This window comes from Helobdella robusta (genome assembly GCF_000326865.2).
Source record: "Helobdella robusta unplaced genomic scaffold HELROscaffold_15, whole genome shotgun sequence".
Taxonomy (NCBI): domain Eukaryota; kingdom Metazoa; phylum Annelida; class Clitellata; order Rhynchobdellida; family Glossiphoniidae; genus Helobdella; species Helobdella robusta.
In genome coordinates, this window is record NW_008703839.1 from 2451726 (window position 1) to 2472231 (window position 20506).

Genomic DNA, 20506 nt, shown 5'->3' on the forward strand with positions numbered 1-20506 from the left:
ACAACAAAACAATAACAACTATATTAGGTGATAATTTCTTTATAAACTTCACTTTTGCATGTTCTCCGTCTAATTACCTAAATATTAAAAGATGATTACACTGAGAGTTTTACATATTATCATTATCATTATTATTATCATTATTATCATTCCTATTATTATCATTATCATTATCATTATCATTATCGTTATCACTATCATTATCATTATTATTATTATTATTATCGTTATCATTATCATTATTGTTATTATTATTATTATTATTATTATTATTATTACTACTACTACTATTACTACTACCACCACTACTACCACCACTAATACTACTACTAATACTACTATTATTACCACTACTATAACTAATACTACTACTACTACCACTACCACTACTATTATTACTACTACTACTACTACTACTACTACTACTACTACTACTACTACTACTACTACTACTACTACTACTGCTGCTACTACTACTACTACTACTATTATTATTATTTATAATTGGTTTATTTATTACTTATCAGTGCGAATAAAAATTAGGCTGTATTGATTCATAAGAATTTTTAAAATGCTGATTAAATAATAGCGAGTGTGCTCTGTTGTTCATTGCTTGTTGAATGTTTATTTAATTGTATGATCTTTATCTATTGCTAAGTTTATATTGTGCAATATTACGTGTGTTTGTATTGTTGTTGTTGTTGTTGCTATTGTTGTTGCTTTTGTTTGTTTCATGTTACATCAGACTCGCCATTGTTTCTAACATTCGTGTCAGTATTAATATGTTTTCTTTTGATGTTACGTGATGTTGATATTGCAGTTGTTGTTGTTGTTGTTTTAGTTGTTGTTGTTGTCGTCGTCATTGTTGTTGTTGCTGTCATAACTTTCGTTTTATCATTGTTATGATGACGAGGATGACGATTTGTGTTGTGGAAGTACACGCACGCATATCGCACACATACATACAACACACTCTCACATCGCATATGTGTTTAGATAAAGATATACACATACGGAAATACAGACCTACATACACACATACACGAATACATACACACACACACATACACACACACACACACATACAGACATACATATTACACACACATAATTACACACACACATACACACACACACAACACAGGCTTAAATTTATTTATTTATCTGTTTGTTCATTGTACAGTGCTCACGTGTTTAAAATATAATGACGATCGTTGTATGCCTTGACTTTAATTGTTGGGAGGAAAAAAATTTCATTGATGGTCCGTGCATAATCTATCGATTCTTTCAAATGTTCTAAACGTTTAAATGGTTTACAAATAAACAATAGATCGAACAGACACACGTACACAAACACACTGACGCACGCACTCACACAGACACTCACGCAGACAAACAGACACGCACATAGACAAACAGACACGCACACAGACAAATAGACAGGCACACAAAAGAACAGACACGCACGGAAACACACGCGCACTTTACTGCATTCATTGGAAAGTTGGCCGAAGAATATTGTGCTGTCTAGGTGCTGGAGAGAGAGTGCAAGAAAGAGGAATGAAAAAATGAAAAACGCTGCAATTGTGAAAAAATTTTAAATGAAAAGATGGTGAAAGGAAACAAAAGCAAAGTAATGAAACTTAAAACAAAATGAAATGAAAAATAGAAATACATAGAAGATGATTGATGTGCAACAGAAATGAGATTAATGTCTTCCGTATTACACGAGTACTTTTCTAAGTTTGTTTGTTTAAAAATTTTGCATCGTCGTAAGAGTGAGAAGAGAGTGCAATGTTTGGAGGAGTGGAGTGCAAACAAAGGCTAACTGGAGCAATGCCTGGCCTGCTGCAATGCAACAATCATATGGTGAAAGTTGCATTAGATTGCGTAACTCAACATTATCTTCGTTCCACTTATTTACATGTGTGTGTGGTGTGAGTGTGTTGTGAATGTATGTATGTATGTATGCATGTATGTATGTATGTATGTATGTATGTATGTATGTATGTATGTATGTATGTATGTATGTATGTATGTATGTATGTATGTATGTATGTATGTATGTTTGTATGTCTATATGTATGTATGTATGTATGTATTATTTTATTTATTTAAGGAAAAGAACTGAGGGAACAGAATTTATAACTAGCTTGTAAGGTCTTCGTAAAACGATATAAATATACATACATATACTATATATATATATATATATATATATATATATATATATATATATATATATATATATATATATAACCATTTCTGAAAATCTTTCTTGAAAATCTCATCTACAATCTATCTCCTCTAAAGTTAACAAACTCATAGGTCTTTTCTACAAAATCAAGCACAAATTAACCAAATCGGCCTTAAAAAAACTCTACTATGCTTTCATTTATCCTCATCTCACTTACTGCATAACCATTTGGGTTAACTCACCAAAAACCCATCTTCATTGTATGATATTTTCACAAAAAAAAGCTATACGCTTAATCTTCAACTTGAACCCTAACTCTCCCACTAGCTCTTTTTTTAGTAAACATAATATTTTGTCGATTAATTGTTTATACATTTATTTTACAGCTATTTTTGTTTTCAAATTCTTAAATAATTTACTTCCCTCATTTTTTTCTAACCTTTTTACACTCAGTGAATCTGTTCAAACTCTCAAAACTAGACACACTACTATCTTTTACCCAGTAAAAACTCGCCTTAAACTCATCTCTACAAGTTTAAAAAAAACTGGCCCTAAAATTTGGAAATTATTTTTGCCCCATGCCATTCATAACATAACAAACAAGCAACTCTTCAAAAAAAGGTTGCGATCTCAGCTTTACTTACTTCACCTCGACACCACCATCTAACGATTTATATACATTAATATATAGCTGTTATTTAAATACGAATGGATGTGTGGGTGTGTGTTGTGCGTGCGTAAGTGTGGTGCGTGTGTGTTTTTGTCTGTCCGTTATTATTTTGATTATTTGACTGGTTCAGAAGTATTATCTGAATGTATTTCATTCGAGTTAACATTTTTATAAAATTTCGATATAGTATTTGAATGCATTGAACGCTGAAATTGAGTCTCTTAATTTTCTAACCTTTGAACCTTATTTTTATTAATGACTTAGTTAAGGGTGGCCTCTCCACAAGTTTATTTTAAACTTATTTGGTTCTCTATAATGAAAATAAAAATAAATAAATAAATAAAAGTATATATATTTATATATATAAATCACAGCATGTTCGGCGTTAGTTAACTTCCAATTTAACTTTTCGATTTTTCTTACGGTTGATCGTGAATCATTTTCAAGTTTCTTCAGTTCAAAACCAAAATTTTTGTTTATTTTATGCATGATAGAACAGAAAAGCTTTTTTCGTTATTCCTATACCATCTTCGGAGTTCAAACTGATATGTTGTGTTTGTGCTTAGATGTTTAAATATATAAATAAATATATATAAATACTGTGTCTTTACTCTACTTTGTTCTAAATTCTATTATTGCCACTTTAACATTTTTTACAATTTTAGCAAGCAATATAGCAAATAAATTCTTTACAAAGCACAAATAATAAAAAATAGAAGTTGAATGCCAGGCAATGCATCAGGCATGTCGAACAGAGTCGTTGGAGCATGGGATTTGTCTGTGTAAAAAGTTGAGATGGTTGGACACTTTGGACTCAATAAAATAATTTAGAAAATGATCAGAAATGTTTGTGCTGAGCGAACAAAAAGAGTCGAACAGTCGCCAAGGGTGAAATTTTTTAAACGTTATGAACGATGCAAACTCGAAGTAAGATACAGTAGCAAAATAACCATATTGAGAAATTTTTTATTTTAAAGTTTATAAAATTTTCATGTAACCTAAATAAAAGCAATTACTGTTTACAACAATTCTGTAAGGCAAATACAGTATTAAACTATTACACCAAGAAGACTTTGCATGCTTCCACGTCGCACAGGTCTAATGATGTATGACATACGCATTCCATTGACTTATAAATCACTTACCTACATACATTCCTAAACACAAATATCCAATTATTTATTCGTGCAAAATTTTTATAGATCCTGAAAGTGAATGAGCGAGAGCGTCGTGTGTGGTCGAGGAAGGCGCGCGCACGGCGCGCACGTACGCAGGCTTCAAAATAAATGCCGACGTGGCACGCTATTCCTGTGACGTCATGATAAAAATTTTCTGTCGGCGTGGATGTTTTTTATTAGTCATCATCATCATACATAAAAGCTTCAATGTTCAATGAGTGTAGTGTGCTAGTTGTGCTGTTCAAAGCTGAATCTCTCCATTCAACTACTCTGATCATTAATACTTGAACTGGTTATAAAAATTTTTCAATAAAAATCTATTCTATTTTTTTTAATGTTTTGTGACATTCGTCAGCGTTCGCCATCCCCCTAGCTTATTGACATTGGAATTCATCATGTTTTATGACTATTTTTTCAAACAAAAAATCAAACAAGCGTTGACACTACCACCAACGACAAACAACAAAATGATGAACAGAGAAAACAACCTGAGTTGTTTGTTCTGCTGGCCCTTTTGCAAGCAGTTGTCGTTGTTGTTGAAACGTTGTTGTTGTTGTTGCAGGTCGGACTGTTTTGATTTGTGTTACTGTTGTTGTTAGTACTAGAGTGCTGATGTTGTTGCTGTTGTTGTTGATGATGTTGTTGTTGATGTTGTTGTTGATGATTGTGAGATTGCAGTGGGGGCGGTATGCCCAATATGCTGCCAATTGTGTAACCAGCCGGGGTGGATGGTGCGTTCAGAGAATGAGGGGATGAAGGCCCGTCGTGTGCGGCTGGAGCTTGAGTGAGTATGTTTGCGGTGTTGTTGTTGCTGCTGCTGTTGTTGTGGTTGTTGTGGGTGTTTAAGTTGTTGTTGTTGTTTTTACTGTTGGCAACATTGTTGTTGTTGTTATTGTTGACGGAAGATGTAGAGGATGAGGATAAATTTGTCGGAGTGTGTTTGGTTTTTTCTGCTGCTTTGTTGCGTACTATCCTGAATGCACCGTGGTGGAAATGAGTTTTGCATTACTTTTCATTGGAAAAAATTATTAACGAATCAAATTTCAATGTTTGTGAATGAAGAAACAATAATTAACAAAAAATTATGAACCAATGCCAGTTCGCCTTTATTTTATTTGTTTAAATTGTCTGTCCAAAATGATGCTTAATGAATGGTAATGAATGATAATGACTGAGGAGGTTGTTCAAAAAGTATGTATTCAAAAAACAACAATAACAGTGTTTGTATAGATGATTATTGTCATCATTTGGAAAATCATCACTATAAATTAGATGCAGGTTTTTCCTGCAACAAATATCTTATTTGAAATAAAAAAAAACAAGCGGATAACATAATGTCAAGAAGACAGCATCAGTTTAATAAAAGCTATAATAACAAATACATTCAAAACAGAACAATATCGCAATAACATCAACACAGCAACAACAAAAACAAAACCAATCGTTAATAATATCGTCGAAGTAACACTAAACAACAACATCAACAAAACAACCACAAACGACAAAAATCGGCACAACACACACTAACAACAACAACATCAACACAGCAGCAACTTAAACAATGGCTCGTGTCCAATAGAATTAAAATTAGACAGATGTAGGTACATGGAAGTGATTGCGTGCAATATGTCGAAAATCCCTGGAGATGTAGAGTAACGATTGCATTCTTAACAACTGCACATGTAAGTAGAATCATTTTTTGATTGATAGAGGGTCAATTTTAACTTTTTTTTAAACCTTTCAATAGCTTTTTCTATAGTGTTTACACGTTTTTAAAAGTTTTGCAATTCACAACATAAAAATAGTATTCATATTTATTTTGCTGAATGCATTAAACTTGCGCCTACTCTTTATTATAGTTGTGGAAATCCGTCGAAATGCATGTTGTTGGTGCTCATAAAACGCGCGACGTCCGCTCTTCTGTGCACCGTCTGAAGATTTATTTTTAGTTAACTTAAAAAGAAGTCATTTGAGCGTGAAGAGTGAAGACTAAAACTATTCTTTCTCTTTCTCGCTCTCTCGTTCTCTCTCTTTTACTCTCTCTCTCTCTCTCTTTATATCTTTCTTTCTTTCACTTTTTCTATTTATTTTTCACTAAAATGTTTATATTTTTTTCTCTTTTTCACTGTTCTCTTAATAATTTGCTTCTTTTTCTTCTTTCTCTTCTCCAGTCTGTTGTGCGTGTGCGTGTGTGCGTGCGTGTGTGTGCGCGTGCGTGCTTGTGTGCGTGTCAAAGCGTTTTGATTGCTGGCGAAAATATTTTTGCATTGTTTCTCATTACAAGCACGTGCGTTAAACTTTCCATCACGCTTGATTGTTCTTCGCTTCTTTTCATGTTTGTGTCGAGTGTGCTCGTTGTTACGTTACATTTGCTGGTGTCGAACTATTGGGCTACGTTTGTGTAGAGAAATGTTTTTATAGATAGCTATTTATTATAGTTTAAACTCTTCACGCTCAAATGACTTCTTTTTAAGTTAACTAAAAATAAGTTATTCAGAAATCAAATTTTCTGGCAGCCCGTTACACAAAAACTGCTATTCTAAATTTTAATAACCATCCAACCGTCAAAGTTACAAAGTTGAGGGCAATTTTATATAATTTAATATTTCTTTAAGCGCGCGTTATGTGCAAAAAATATTGTGCGTTTTAATCAAAACTATCAATATCCAGACAAATAACCAGAATATGAACATCACATTACAATCTATGCAAAAAATAAATATTCAGGCATTTAATTGATTACCATATTATCTAAAAATTATATTATATTATTAAAAATTATTATAAAAATATTATCTATTAAATAAAAATTATTATCTATTATATAAAATAAAAGCAGGATGACTTGAGAAGGAACATCCTGTAAACAGCACCTGCAACACATTTCAAAAGCTACAAAACGCCGATCAAACACATTAAAAAATAGTAAAATGCCACGTTTATAACACTACCAATTCAGTATAGAGATAGTAAGTATCCCAAGTCCTCCACAAAATTCAGACAGAAAGAATTTTGTAAAAATTTACAGAACCAAGTTTTACCCAGACACAACATAAAACCAACGCAAACAAAATTGCACACAAAAAATCCCAATAACACAAAACCATGTACAAGTCTCCCGAAACAGACACACACATACAAAACCACAACCACCAGCACACACACACACACACACATACACTTACAAACACACAAAACTACCATCACTACCAACAAAACCACCACCACCACACTGGCAGTCAGAGGTGGCAGACGATATAACGAGACAGGTTGAGCGTGTTCAAAGAAAAGTCAAAGACAATTACAAGGCAACATGTCTCATGTTCACGCTCCAATGCTTCGACGCTTCGATGGTTCACCAGCGTTCATCCGAGCGTGATGTTCAACGAGTTTTTAATAAGAAGCAATGAAAACATTGACCACAACGACACGTGACAATGTTCAGATTTTAAATTTTCTTTAGCGGCTGATTTTTTTGTGGTGGTGTAGCGGTGTGGCGATGCGGTAGTGGGGTGATGTGATGATGTGGTAGTGGGGTGATGTGATGATGTGGTAGTGGGGTGATGTGATGGTGTGGTAGTGGTGTGATGTGGTGGTGTGATGATGTGGTAGTGGAGTGATGTGGTTATGTTGGGACGTGTTGATCACGTGCTGGTGGTAATGTGATTTAGTGGTGTGGCAAAGTGTGGTGATGTTGCAATGTGGTACGGGTGGTATAGTGGTGCTATGGATGTCGTAATAAAATATTTTATAGTAATAGACAATGGTAATAAAGTGAAAGAATGATGATAAACTATAACAAAGTTATTGAAAAATATTAAAGTTCATTTTTAATTTGCCTATACAAATGTAACGGCAATACATAATAAATAATATTAATGACATTTCTTCTTCTTCCTCGTGCCTTATCCTTTCAGGACATTGGCGACCGTCGACCACCTCAAACCCGATCTTCAACACTTTGTAGTAGTTGAAATGTGATGATAATCAACAAGTGATACAAAAACTTCACAAATGTTGTTTGTTGTTGACCGCGATCTCTTTCTCCTGCAATCTTTCTAGTAGTTGTTATGTTTTCCATTCTTTCCTTCCGCATGATGTGACCAAAGAACTTTAACTGGCCCCGTCAAATTATCTGTAGTAATTCTCTCTTTTCATAACCAGACTGTTTTAATACATCCTCATTCGAAGTATGAGAAGTCCAAATAATTTTCATAATTCTTCTAAAAAACCACATCTCAACAGCGTTAATATTTTTTCCATTTCTTTAAAAATTGTTCAAGCTGTAAGTTAGCACAGGAAAAATGTAAAATCTTAACAGTTTTAATTTTGTTGATATTCTGATTTTAATGTTGGTGAGGATGTTTTGCATTTTAGAATATGCATCTTTTGCCATAGCTATCCTTCTTTTAATATCCACATCACATTTACAAACTGAAAATACATAAACTTGCCTAGCACCTTTCTTTATTTCGACAAAACTAGTCATCTTGTCACCAACTTTCATCGCTGCTCTTTGGCCCCATTAGAGGTCTTCAATAACTCACGTGTCTTTTCCATCAATGTTCAAATTTTCCAATATTTCACGCAATCAAAAGCTTTGGAGTAATCGACGAAACATATAAACAAGTCTTTCTTTATTTTTTCAATCGCTCGTTCACTGACCATTCGTCGAATAAAGATAGTGTCTCTTATGCCACAGTCCTCGACAAAACAACTTTGAACATTTGAAATTTCAGATCTGACTTTGCTTCGTGCTGTCATCATTAAAATTCTCAAGAGATAATAACAATAACAATAACAACAATAATAATAATAATAATAATGATAATAAAAATAATAATGACAATTCATAACACATAATAATGACAATGATAACGAACTTTAATGGAAAATGCAGAATATTGTTGAAGAAACAAACACCCAGCAGGATAGCGAAGATGAACGATGCAATGATGATTGATTGATTATTTGAAGAGAGTTGACAATGGCGGCATTAATGTTATTGATTTTCTATCACTGAACGGATATGAAACTTCAGAGAATAACGCTACATTTTTAAGCCATCATTTAAAAAATAACTAAATGTCAAGCCACGTATTGAATGATGCCTGTCTGTTTGTTTGTTATATAGCACGTTAACAATTCTCACGCTTCCTTCTACTGACTAATAAACTGCCAAAAATAACCAATTAATTGAATAATTGTTTGTTTGTCTATTCATTTATCTGATTTATTTATTTATCAATTAATCAGCAACTTTTCATTCAAAAATAAATTTAATTTTAATATTCAGCATGTTCTAATTAACCAATAGCCATTTTAATGTTATTTACTTTTTACGAAAACAAGACGTTTTTTATTAATAGATATATTCTATTTAAAAATTACACCAAAAAGGTATTGTACGTGCAGCTGGTTAGCGTGACGTTTCTATGTTGGAAGAAACTTAAAATTTTCGACAAGCCAACAAAAAAACTTGTTTGGAATGAGAAAACAACTTTAAAATTTTATGATGTTTTCTACAATCTCGATTTTGAGGCACATGCTTTTAATTTAGCTAATTCTTAACCTCTTTGTTGATCCAATTTTTAACAAATCAATTTATTTGCATATTTAGACGATTCCATTGAAATATTTAAATTATTTTAAAACTATAGAAAAAAACTAGCAACATAGAACTAAAGTAAAGATCAACATTTACATTGGAAGTGGGAGTGAGTGAAAGATGACCAACCTGTTAATGGATGAGACGCTGGGAACGTTCTCTTGATCGCACACTCCTTCAGCCAGTAACCTGATGTTTTGCATGGTAACAAACAATGAATGATGTTGTTAAACTACTCGTTAGGAAATGAAAAAAATAAAAATGGTTTTGAATTTTATGAAATTACAATGAATTAGCCACCATGCTGAAACCAACCAATATATAGTCCTCCAACCAACCGACCGACCAACAGAACTACCAACCAACCAACCAACCAACCAACCAACCAACCAACCAACCAACCAACCAACCAACCAACCAACCAACCAACCAACCAACCAACCAACCAACCAACCAACCAACCAACCAACCAACCAACCAAACAAACAAACAAACAACCAACCAACCAACTAACCAACCAACCAACCAACTAACCAACCAACCAACCAACTAATCAATCAAACAAACAACCAACCAGCCAACCATTCAGCTGACCAACCGACCAACCGACTAGCCGACTAGCCGACTGACCGACCAACCAACCGACAAACCTACCTATCTCTAATCTCCCACGCAAACATGGTAGCGTTTTCTCTTTTGTATTTGCAGATGGCATCAACAACCTTCGGTGTGGCCACCTTCGGTTTTGAACCCCCGATGACCCCTGGTTTGATCGAACCTGTCTCGTAATATCTGGCGTGGAGGGCAGGGCATATTTTATTGGAGAGGTCATTTTAATTAACATAAAATTGTAATAATATATATTCTAATGACTGAATTGTACTTAAGTTGATAAATTTTAATTAACAATATATGCCAATTATTATTATTAATATTATTATTTGCCAGAAATGTTTCGTATGTGGATCATAGAATTTAAAAAAATTGATATTTTTTGTTTTCATTCTAAATTTCATTCAATATATTTTGACAATTTTTATATACAAATAGTTGTGTTTTTTTTAAAGTTTCTTATAATTATTTGTTTCATTGGAGGAAGTGAGTATTAGATTATTATATAAATGTTTGGTTGCATTTTATTGTAACTTGACACGATTAAGATTATTCTCATTGTATGTATTCTCATTTTGGAGAACGAGCTTAGTAGATTTCAATTAGTTTTATTTAATTTTTTATTTAATTTTATTTAATTTTATTTAATTCAAATTTCATTTTATTTTATAAACTATTGCTTTATTGATAGATTGTGATGGCTGAACGTGATATAAAATTTTAAATACAACAATTGAAATGCAGTTGAAACTTCTCCTGGAAAGATTGGAGCTGATGGTTGTAATGATGAAGAAAATGATGAAAATAGTGACAGAGTGGATGACAAAATACATTATGGACCACACTAGCAATGGAATACAATGATAATGACGACGACGAAGACTTAAGATGATAATGAAAGATAATGGTCTGATGATAACGGGATGACGACGATGATAGTTGTTAGGAAGGCAGGAAACAGAAAAAAAATAAATAAAAACAAGAGCGGCGTCATAATTCGAATTCACTTTTAATATGGATTGTATAATGCATTGGACGTTTGACCGGTCAGCCGTGACGGACGCGCTCTGAAGATTTTGTCTCATATATGCTCAACTTTATTGCACATCTTCTAGAATGCTTGTTTCTTCCATGTAAGTGCTCGCCATGTATGTACGCTTGTATGTGTATTGTATATGTATGTATGTATGTATGTATGTATGTATGTATGTATGTATGTATGTATGTATGTATGTATGTATGTATGTATGTTTGTACGTATGTATGCATGTGTGTGTGTGTGTGTGTGTGTATGTGTGTGTATGTATGTATGTATGCATGTATGTATGAACCCGTTTTGATGAACAAGCCATGGTTAGGCAATGCATGTATGTATATATGTATGTATGTATGTATGTATGCATGTATGTATGTATGTATGTATGTATGTATGTATGTATGTATGTATGTATGCATGTATGTATGTTTGTACGTATGTATGCATGTATGTGTGTGTGTGTGTGTGTATGTGTGTGTATGTATGTATGTATGCATGTATGTATGAACCCGTTTTGATGAACAAGCCATGGTTAGGCAATGCATGTATGTATATATGTATGTATGTATGTATGTATGCATGTATGTATGTATGTATGTATGTATGTATGTATGTATGTATGTATGTATGTATGTATGTATGTATGTATGTATGTATGTATGTATGTATGTATGTATGTATGTATGTATGTATGTATGTATGTATGTATGTATGTATGTATGTATGTTAAAACCAAATCAGCGATGAGTGACACTAAACAGTCAAACATCTGAATAAAATCGGTTAACAATTGATATCTCGTTATTCGCTCACGTCGGCGTTTAATTGAACATTTTCGGAAACACAGACGCGCAAAAACCTTTGCAGCAAACAATATATATGATTCATGGCGAAAAATAGCTCTCTGCTGTCGCCGGACCTGCCACTTATCATTTTGCAAATCTTTGTAAAAAATATTGTAGTGTTGTTGTCCATCGGGCCAAGAACCTCGATGCAAACAGGTAAAAAATCCATCGAGGGCAGGGCACCTTCATATTTTTTAAACTTATATGTATGTATGTATGTATGTATGTATGTATGTATGTATGTATGTATGTATGTATGTATGTATGTATGTATGAATGCATGTATGTGTGTATGAATGTGTGTATGTAGATCAATTGCAACTGTTAGCATTTATTTGAACATTTTCAGCCACTGAATCACGAAGGAATGGCTGCAACGTACAAGGCATGTGGCTCATTCCGTAGAAAAAGTACCTTTTGTCTACGGATTATGTACTTATAATGTTGCAAATATCTTTTAAAAATTTGGCTGTAGCTTTGTCCATAGGACCAAGGACATCAACACAAATCGGAAAAAATTCTGTTGAAGGCAGGGCGTTATCGTATTTTACAAGTTTATATCAGAAGCCCTTGTTGCGGCAGAACGACTTTCTAGACTGGTTAGATTGATGTATCGTCCTGCAAGGGTGCCAGGGAGAGTGACGTCGCAAGCTAAACATTTGACAGCCTTTAATAGGATTAGAGTGCAGCTATTCGGACTCTTACTACCCTTGGCTGAAATTCTTAATGGTTTTTTCAACACGTAAATTAATGCTTTTGAGAAAATTTCGCAAATGTTTTAATTGAAAGTAGAGTGGCAAACTTACCGACTACCAACTAATCTGAAAACCAGGCCATGGTGACTAAACTCGTCGGCGATTGCACCCCAATTGCATTGGAAAAACTTTTGAACCGTTAAGTCGAGTCTGAATGCTATAGCCATCCTTATCGAGTCGTCATCGAGTCTGGTGTTCGCTGAAGTGTTAGGCCAAGACTTGAGCCAACCACAGTTTGCAGGACTGGAGACAGCTAAATTGGACCATATTTGGAGAATTGAAACAAGAAGTCAGAAGTGTCTAAAACAAGTTTTTATGTAATTCTTCAATTATTATATTTTGAGAGAATACTATCCGAACGGAATCAGGTTTAGCAAGGCCACTTTTAGCGTAAAATTGTTCAAGTACGGCCAACTGTAAATAAAGTGTAACAGCACCAGAAGACTTGAATGCAATAGGTGCTAGCTAGATAACACTTGTTAAACTCAGACCGCCAAATTTCACGGGAAGTTCAGTCTGTAACCAACCATTATCGGAAAACTCAACATTGCGGATGGCTGAAAGACTCATTTGCAAAGCGTTGTAAAATCCTCCAAAAGAATTAATTGAATGTATATTTATATGTAATTGTATATGTAATGTATTGTATATGTTTATTTGCGTATTAAAACACGTCGATATATGTATATATATATATATATATATATATATACATATTTATACATTTATAAGAATATATATATATATATATATATATATATATATATATATGTATATATACATATATATGTATATATACTTGTGCACATCTGTTTGTTTTTTTGATCGTCGTGGACATGCACCGCTGTTAAAAATTTTCCCACAAATAATCACGCACATACTTCTCCCATTTACACACACGTACACCACATATATAAGAGTGTGCGTGTGTGTGTGTATGTGTGTATGTGTGTGTGTGAGTGTGGGAGAGATTGTGTGATCTGTAACGGGGTGGTAAAGGCACCTGGTCTATCTTTTGTTGCGCTGGCTGGGTTCGATTACAAACAGATCTCGTTCTATCACATGTTATATAGCCGCATAATTATAATACATGCGGTGTATGTGTGTGTGTGAGTTGCTGATACACAAATACACACGAGACTTGATATATTTGAAACTTAATTATAGAAAGAATAATAATAACAGTAACAATAATAATAAAAATAACTTATAGCATACACCGCTAGTGGGGAAAATAATTTCATGAAACGGCCCAATGACGCAAAATACACTGCAGTCGAATAAATAGAAACTTACTTTATGCAATGCGTCAATTAATTAGACACATACACACGCACGAATACGCAAACACACACCTGCACACACACACACACGCACACACAAATCGAGTATTGTCATGATTTTCCAATAAGTCGGATATTAACTGTAATAAATTATCGACATTAAAAAAATCTTCTAGCACTGAATGCGATGCTTATGTAGTTGATGATGCTGTCTGATGATGATGCTGAAGATGTTGTTTGCGTTTACAATAGTTAAGTCAGAAACTGGACATATATTGACAAAATATCTTATCGTCAATATTAGGTATGCCATGGAAGAATTTATAAATAGCAACTATACTAAGAAGTTAATGATAATATATTATTAATGTTAATGATTTGTTAAGTTAATGGTCAATGATAATTTGATAAGTTAATGATAATGATAAAGTCATAAAAAAGTCATAAACAAGTTAATGATGCTTATAATGATGATGATGATGATATCAGTAGATACAACAATGACGATATAAATAAGTCTGGTGATGTTGATGCTAATTTGGTTGAAAGTATTTCGGATCCTTCATTGAGATTCAGAGCAGAAGTCTTATCGGATTGGTTGGCGTTTGAAGTGTACAACATCCATTTAGCGCGAATGCCAACAACTTTTACTAGCATATTCAACTGCGTATTAGGTTGTATATGTTGTATAGAGTTTAATGCACGCACGCACGCACACGCACATACACACACCACACACACATAAACTAGTACATGTAGATCTATGTGTGTGTGAACGTGATTGTGTATTTGTATAACTATGACTTTACATACATAAATCAGTGCATGACTTTAGAGATATGTACGAGTAAAAAACACAAGTACTTGAAACAGTACAAAAACAATTTCGATCATGTGTGCAGATATGCTAATGAAAAAAACTCTATAGAAAGATTTTACAAACAAAATTGCAAACATTAAACAACTCACTACAAATAGTTTGCTCTGAAAGGTTTCTACAAAAACACATTTTGTAGAAATCTTTGCATGCTTTTTTCACATTGTAAACTGATGATGATTAAAATAATAATATTAATAATAATAATTATGATAAAAATAATAATGGCACTTAGTAGAGCGCCGGTTGCGTAATTGCTTCAGAAGCAGCCGGAACGTTCATCCGCGAATCGATGTGCTTTCAGCGTTTTCTTAAAAGCCGACAGTGACGTGCAACTTCTGAGCTCGGCCGACAGACCGTTGCACACTCGCGGAGCTGCCTGAAAGAACCGGGACCCGCGAAATGTGACTTAGCTTCTTGAATGGTTGGTACTTGCCAGTATAGCAAAACAAACTAATCAATTCAGATACGGACAGTGACTGATCTAAGGGGCCGGAAGATGCCATGGGTCTTCCGCTGTGAGCAGTATTTTTATCAATTTATTAAATCCCAGTTTCTACACCGTTAAAAAACCATAAAATTTCAAACTTTAGACATATTGACAAAATTGCCCCCTACCCGTCAGAGTCGTTTAGATCTGCCACTGGACATGAAATAATTATTTGTAAAACCATTGAAAGAAGAAGTTTATGTTGAAGCATAAAATAAAAAGTTCTAAAGTTTTATGCAAACTAACAATAAATTGCAAGAAGTTCTTTTGAAATTTCCATGCACTTTCAGTAATAATATATTTAAATCGAGGACATCTCTATACTCGTACATTTGTGTCTCTGATTCTCCATATTCGCAGAAATTAAAATTCTTTTATTCATCTATTTACACACTTTTTATATATTCCTCTTTCTATCGGAAAGCTTACGCAGACATTAAAAACAAACTAATTCAAGAGTTATCTTTAAGAACTGAGTAACACAAAAGAATTACTGTAATGTACATATATCGGATGCTGTTTATTTTTCGTTTAATTGTATAGAACACCTTAATTCCAACTGTTGTTCATTGCCTGTCGGATATGTTTGGAAAACAGCAGAAAATCAAAAGTCGCAGATCGCTGAGAACATTCTGAAAACTTCTAACAAAATTTATATTACGAGTCAGATTACAAATTTAAATTTTGTACATCAAACAATATTTAAAACAAGCACGCACGTGTAAGTAAGAATCGCGCATGCGTATGAAGTATGTAGGTCAATAAAGTTGAATATACTGGTCACTGATGGAATATATAGGTCGTATGCGGATGGTCCAGTTTGAACTTTGACCTATGAACTATGGTTCTTGAGGTCGCATCTCATTACGCCACATGTCCAGTTGATGTCAAAAAATTTGCATCCCATATTCAACATTCCACGTGTTTATGTGCCACTAATGTCTACCTGCAACGCACACTTGTACTTTTGATGCCGTGCTCTCTCTCTCTCTCTCTTCTTCTTTTTCTCACTCTCTCTCTCTTTCTCTCTCTCTCTTCTTCTTTTTCTCACTCTCTCTCTCTCTTTCTCTCTTTCTCTCTCTCTCTTTCTCTATTTTTTTCTCTAAACATATATACACACACACCTGCACATACACGCACACGCACATACTATTTAAAAATTGAATAATTAATTAATTTCAACAATGGATTAAATGGTGATATGGTGATATGCTTCATGTTGTGTGTGTTGCGAAACATTGGGAAGTGAATGGTGAGCTGTGAATGGCGTGGAGCTGGAGCAGGCAGAGCAGGTCGTTCGTTGGATTGTTTGAATGATTCTCTTCAATGACAAACAGGATCGAACGTTACCTCCACAGTAACGATTAAGTTATGACGGGAGATGGATTGAATAAACGGGTGAATTAATGAACCAACGGATGAACGAATAAACGAAATAAAGAAATGATTAATTGAATGAATGAATGAATGAATGAATGAATGAATGAATGAATGAATGAATGAATGAATGAATGAATGAATGAATGGATGGATGGATGAATGGATGGATGGATGGATGAATGGATGAATGGATGAATGAATGAATGAATGAATGAATGAATGAATTAATTAATTAATGAATGAATTAATGAATTAATGAACTAATGAATCAATGAATTAATGGATGAATGAATGAATGAATTAATTAATTAATGATTGAATGGACAAATGATTAAATGAATAAATGATTAAATAAATGAATGAATGAAAAAATGAAAAAATGAATGAGAGAAGGAACAAATGAATGCTCATATCAAGCATTCGCGTGTCAACATGTTTAATTCGGTCACGCGATGTATATTGATGATCATGATGATTATGACGACGACGACGATGATTATGATAATGATGACGAAGATGAAGAACATAATGTTGATAATGACGATGATTTCGAAAGTAGCGATAGTAAAGTTGCTAATTAGGATGATGGATATTATAATGATAACTGTGATGATATAAAGATTGAGCTGATGGTGGCGACATTAATTTCGACATTAATCATGGACATTCATAATCATTGTGATCGAGAAATCGTTTGATGATGAAGATGATGATGGCGCTGATAACAAATGGCTACTACTATAACGAAACAACGAAACAACAATGACGGTGATGACGATGATGTTTTTGCCGATCCATAAAAAAGACGACGACGATTAAAGGGGATGTTAAGCTGAGTGCAAACAAATTGGTGAAAAAAACTTTCGATACGACACGATAAGAGAACTCATTTGATGCTCTCAGAAATATAGTTTGGAGAAAAAATATTAAGGGGGGGGGGCAGGGAGAGAATATGGAAAGCCTTTTGTGTTTGAAAGAATATTTTCCATCTCCTGCTGCTTCATTAATCCGTTTCCTATTTATATTATTATTATTTTTATCTATTATAAATATTACGCAAATATTTATCGATTTCCTGAAAGGACTGATAGATGGATGATAGATTAAAAGGTTGTCTAAACTGAACGATAATTACTTGACAACCAATAGAAATATGATCCTTCAACACAAACAACTAGTATGCCAAAATCATCAATGAACATCCATCAAACAGTTATCAGCATTCAATCAATCAATCCATCAACCGACCGACCAACCTGCCAAGAATTTTGCTAACACAGCCATGTGAGACTCGCAGTTGTCTGGAGATGTCGCAAGGTCTGACGCCCTGGTGGGCCATCTCAACAATTCGTTGGCGCACCATGTCGGGTAGGGGCCTGCCATTCACGAAAACGCCCCCCAGTTGGTTCACCCCCCCGTGACCTGATTTTATTTCAATGGTTCGTATCATCATTCGTCGTAAATCAACTTAAGCGTAATTGAAAATTAAACAATGAAAAAAATTTTTAAATAAATGAATGAATGGAGACATAAAAGCAATAAAATTTTTTGAAGGGGAGCAAACAATTACAACAATGATGACACGTGAGGACAATGTAAACATACCGAAGGCAAAATGTCTTAAAAAATTCGCCAAAAAACATAAAAAATAACCTGACACGAATGTTCATAAACTTTCATACATGGATATAATGATTCTCTTAAACATACATGAACATAAATATAAACCAAATCACAGATATAAACAAACACATACAAACCACAATCATAAACATACACAGAAAAAGCTGCATATAAACATTTAGGATTATATAAACAGAAGCATTGGAGCGTTACAACATCATCAACATGTATTATACAATACGGTGCATCTGATATGTGCGTGCATGTCTGTGTTTACATCCTCCTATGTCTGTGTATGTATGTATGTATGTATGTATGTATGTATGTATGTATGTATGTATGTATGTATGTATGTATGTATGTATGTATGTATGTATGTATGTATGTATGTATGTATGTATGTATGTATGTATGTATGTATGTATGTATGTATGTATGTATGTATGTATGTATGTATGTATGTATGTATGTATGTATGTATGTATGTATGTATGTATGTATGTATGTATGTATGTATGTATGAATGTATGTATGTATGAATGTATGTATGTATGTTAAAACCAAATCGTGATGAATGACACCAAACAGTCAAACATCTGATTAAAAGGGTTAACACTTTAATGTATCGTTAGTCTCACACGTCGGCGTTTAAATTAATATTTTCCGACACACAAACACGCAGAAATCGCTGCAACAAACACGAGATGTGGTTTATTGCAAAAAAGAACTCTCTGTTGTCACCTGACCGAACGCCAATCATTTTACACAATGTTTTAATAAATTTTGAAGTATTGGGGTCCATGGGTCTAAGGACCTCGATACATATTGGCAAAAAATCTAAGGAAGGCAGGGCGTGTTTATATTTTTTAATTTTTTCGTCCGATGCCCTGATTGCAGCCAAACCACATTCTTTGCTAATAAGGTGAACGTAGCGCTCGGCCAAGGTACCAGGAACCGTAACATCCCAAGCCAAACATTTACCGGCTCTCCAGGGAGTAAGAGTACAACCGTCTGGTCGCTTGCCATCTTACACTGAAATGCCAGATGGTTTCTTCAAAACAGGAATAGAAGCTTTAGAGAAAAGCCGACAAATGTAACCATTCAAAGCTGAATGACGAAGTTGACGGCCTCCACCTAAACGGCAAACCAAACCATGATGACCAAATTCGTCCGCCTCCGCGCCGCAACGACACAGATATTTATTTTCTAAACTTAGGCCAAGTCTGAAACCAACGGCAAATCTCTGTATGTATGTATGTATGTATGTATGTATGTATGTATGTATGTATGTATGTATGTATGTATGTGTGTGTGTGTGTGTTATGGGTGTGTGTTGTGCATGTGTGTGTGTTTTATGCGCGAGTATGTGTTAATGTTTGCGTGAATAAACTTGAATGTGTTATGTATATGTGTGTGTGTGTATAAGTTTATATACGTATATTTCAGTTTGCACGTATGTGTATGTTAATGTGTGTACGTTTATGTTTGCTTATTTGTATATTTCCGTGTGTCTACATGTCTATGCACGCGTTGCTTGTATGCGCACACACATAAACACACACACACATATATAAATATATATATATATACCAATGTGTTCATATAGGTACTTTAATTATGTATACAGTGAGCTCCAATTAATTACAACTATTAATGGATATATATTTATCTCAAAACGTAGTAAATACGATATATAAAGATGTATATATTTTATTTTATATATATAATATATATATAAATATATTGGATTAAGAATATATATATATATATATATATATATTATAATAGTTGTTAAATGTTTTGAATGTTTACATTAAACTAATTTCACTTTTAAATTATTCAAATAAGAGTTGATAAAGACAAATCTCTCTGATACTGATCGCTGAAAGACGCTGGTTCTGTCTCGATGAACTCAGACGCTAGCACGTTGGCTACAGTAATTATAAAAGTGG

At 33.7% G+C, this 20506-nt stretch overlaps 2 protein-coding genes across 2 annotated transcripts; one reads left to right on the top strand and one right to left on the bottom strand.

Annotated features, from left to right (window-relative positions):
* Positions 1-3701: 3701 nt before the first annotated feature.
* On the top strand, positions 3702-7455 carry HELRODRAFT_169391 (hypothetical protein; the record flags this gene model as incomplete). The annotated part of the gene is made up of 5 exons (XM_009015212.1): positions 3702-3794; positions 4524-4588; positions 5593-5692; positions 7005-7079; positions 7285-7455. 5 exons carry the CDS (start codon positions 3702-3704, stop codon positions 7453-7455), a joined length of 504 nt encoding a protein of 167 aa, XP_009013460.1.
* Positions 7456-9781: 2326 nt separating this feature from the next.
* On the bottom strand, positions 9782-18351 carry HELRODRAFT_124549 (hypothetical protein; the record flags this gene model as incomplete). The annotated part of the gene is made up of 3 exons (XM_009015213.1): positions 9782-9842; positions 10308-10445; positions 18188-18351. Coding segments are annotated over 3 exons (363 nt in total), but the record flags the coding sequence as incomplete, so codon positions are not given.
* Between the last annotated feature and the right edge of the window lie 2155 nt (positions 18352-20506).